The sequence below is a fragment of the Arachis ipaensis genome, chromosome B7 (assembly GCF_059453495.1).
Source record: "Arachis ipaensis isolate K30076 ecotype BB chromosome B7, ASM5945349v1, whole genome shotgun sequence".
NCBI classification, from domain to species: Eukaryota; Viridiplantae; Streptophyta; class Magnoliopsida; order Fabales; family Fabaceae; genus Arachis; species Arachis ipaensis.
In genome coordinates, this window is record NC_142442.1 from 132,697,191 (window position 1) to 132,699,666 (window position 2,476).

The 2,476-nt window shown below is 37.7% G+C and overlaps 1 protein-coding gene across 1 annotated transcript; it reads right to left on the reverse strand.

The window, feature by feature from the left end:
* LOC148554188 (uncharacterized) lies at window positions 1–1,518 on the reverse strand. The gene has a single exon (XM_088493093.1). It carries the CDS (start codon window positions 1,516–1,518, stop codon window positions 1–3), a length of 1,518 nt encoding a protein of 505 aa, XP_088349219.1.
* Between the last annotated feature and the right edge of the window lie 958 nt (window positions 1,519–2,476).

Below are 2,476 nucleotides of genomic sequence, written 5' to 3' on the forward strand. Positions count from 1 at the left end.
CTAGTCATCAGAACCATTCCCCTTCGAATCAGCTTCCTCTTCAACATCAGTGGCAGGGTCTTCATCTTTTTGAAGGTTATCAATGAAGGTCATGAACACAGCCACTCTGTCCCTTGATTTCTTTAGGAAATTCTCATGCTTGCTAGCTAATTTCCTTTGCTCTTTGTTCATTGCAATCAAGTGATTTGATTGGGAAACGAATTCCTGAACTACATCTTTTACCACATTTAGCAAAGCAGATTTCTTCCCAGTAGAGATAGATATACCCTCAGTGGAGAGAGAAGGAGAATCTTCAGGAACAAAATCATCATCTTCATCATCTAAGACCACCCTTTCAGATCGAGTAGGTCCTTTGTTCTGTTTCACTGAACTACCCCCTTTTAGGTATGAATGTCTGTTTTCATAATCCTCATTTGACAGGTCAACACCAAAATGCTCAAATATGCAAGTTAAAAACATGCTATAAGGTAGTGCTTTATCTTTCACACTTCTAACAGAATCAAACATGTATCTAGCCATAAAATAGGCAAAAGAGATTTCTATTTTAGTGATTAGGGCATACAAAATAAGTGTGTCTGTGTAAGAAACCCTTTGATATGAACCACTTTGAGGAATTAAGATGTGGTTGACAATACGGTGCAACTGAGCACGTTCATATCCTAGGCCTTTGTGAGTGGGTGTGATGCCATCAATTAAGAAAACATGTTCACAAATGTGAGCCAAAGCATCATGGTAAGATATACCAACTCCATCATCCCACTTTACAGATGTATAAGCACACGGCCCAACATCAGTGTACTTCAAGGAGTCACTGATAGTTTCATTATTCAAGATAATGTCTCTGCCCTTAACATAAGAATGCACACTTCCTTCATGGTAAGTCATGTTTGCATAAAATTCTTTGACCAACTGAGGATATACAGGTTTTTTGATTTCAAAAAGGTGATTCCAGTCTAAAAATTCCAAATTTTCAACAAAAAGAAAACCTTTCTTTTTCAAATCAGGTAAATTCACAAGAAAAGAGGGACATAGAGTACGATACTGAATAACTCCCTCATAAAAATCGTGGTTCATGGCAGATTTAAAATGATGGGGGTTATAGTCTGAGTGAGATGTCATGAAGTGTGATTTGTGAGCAAAAGGATCAATGTCTGGTTCTCTAACAGATTTGAGAGGGCGATGAGAGTTACCTCTTTGTGAGCGCATAGGAACAGACCTTGACTTAGGTTTTGTTGTCTCAGGAACGGGTTCTTCAACAGCAGAACGCTTACCCTTGGATGAACTAGGTTTCGAGGAGCTTGGTTTGGATGGCGTTGCCTTAGGTGGTGACGTCGGTTTGGCAGGAGCATGGTACCTTGGTGTGGTCTTGGTTCGCGCTATAGGAGCAGTGCGAGGAGGAGAGGTAAGAGGAGAGGGTGAAGGTGTGAAGGTTCGGTCTTGGGAGCGAGTGGAAAGCTTTGTGGGAAGCTTGTAGACTTTTTCACGAGGAGGCCTTTTAGCAATGGTTTTCTTCCTCATTTGGTTAGTTTCAGTCTTTTGAGGGAAGAGAAGCAGTAAAGTGAGTGGGAAGAAACCGAAGAGTTTGAGGAGAAGTTATGGAGGGAAGAGAGGTAGTGTTGGTAACTGTACCCAAAAGTAGATTTCCAAAACCATACAACTGCATCACCTTTTGAAATGACATGAATAGACCTGACCTCATAAAAGAAAGATTTTATTTGATTTAAAAATAAAACAGGAAATTGATTTTAAATTTTGAAAAACCTTTTAAAAAATTAAATCAAATTGAAAATCTTTTTGGATTAAGAACATTAAATGAAAATCCTTTCAAAAAATAAAGTACACAGCCCAACAAACATATCAACAAAAAAATGTATAATTCATATTTGGGTCCTGAGGTGATTTGGATTTAATGAAACATATAGGACTACCCAGATCCGATTTGAGGTTGGTCCAGATCAATTATTCACTTGAAACAAGCCTAGAACACACTGACTTGAAGGAAACATTCATCACCTGCCCAGAATTATCTCATACCTGTTCATGAGACAAAAAGCTCCAGCAAGTACATCAGCACTTTTCAAATAAAGAATCATAACTCAAAATTCCTAAACAAGTCCTAAGCATGCAAAATCTGTCTTCAACTAATGGTTTTGTGAAAATATTTGCTAATTGTTCCTCTGATTTAACAAATTGAATACTAATATCCCCCTTTTGGACATGTTCTCTTATTGAGTGAAATTTCACTTCAATATGCTTAGTCCTAGAGTGCAAAACTGGATTTTTAGAAATATTAATGGCACTCATATTATCATACATCAAGGGAATATTTTCAGCATTTAATTTGTAATCAGCAAGCTGTGTTTTTAACCATAAAAGCTGAGAACAACAAGAAGAAGCAACTATATACTCAGCCTCTGCAGTGGATAAGGCCACTGTTGGTTGCTTCTTACTTGACCAAACATTTAAGGACTTTCCA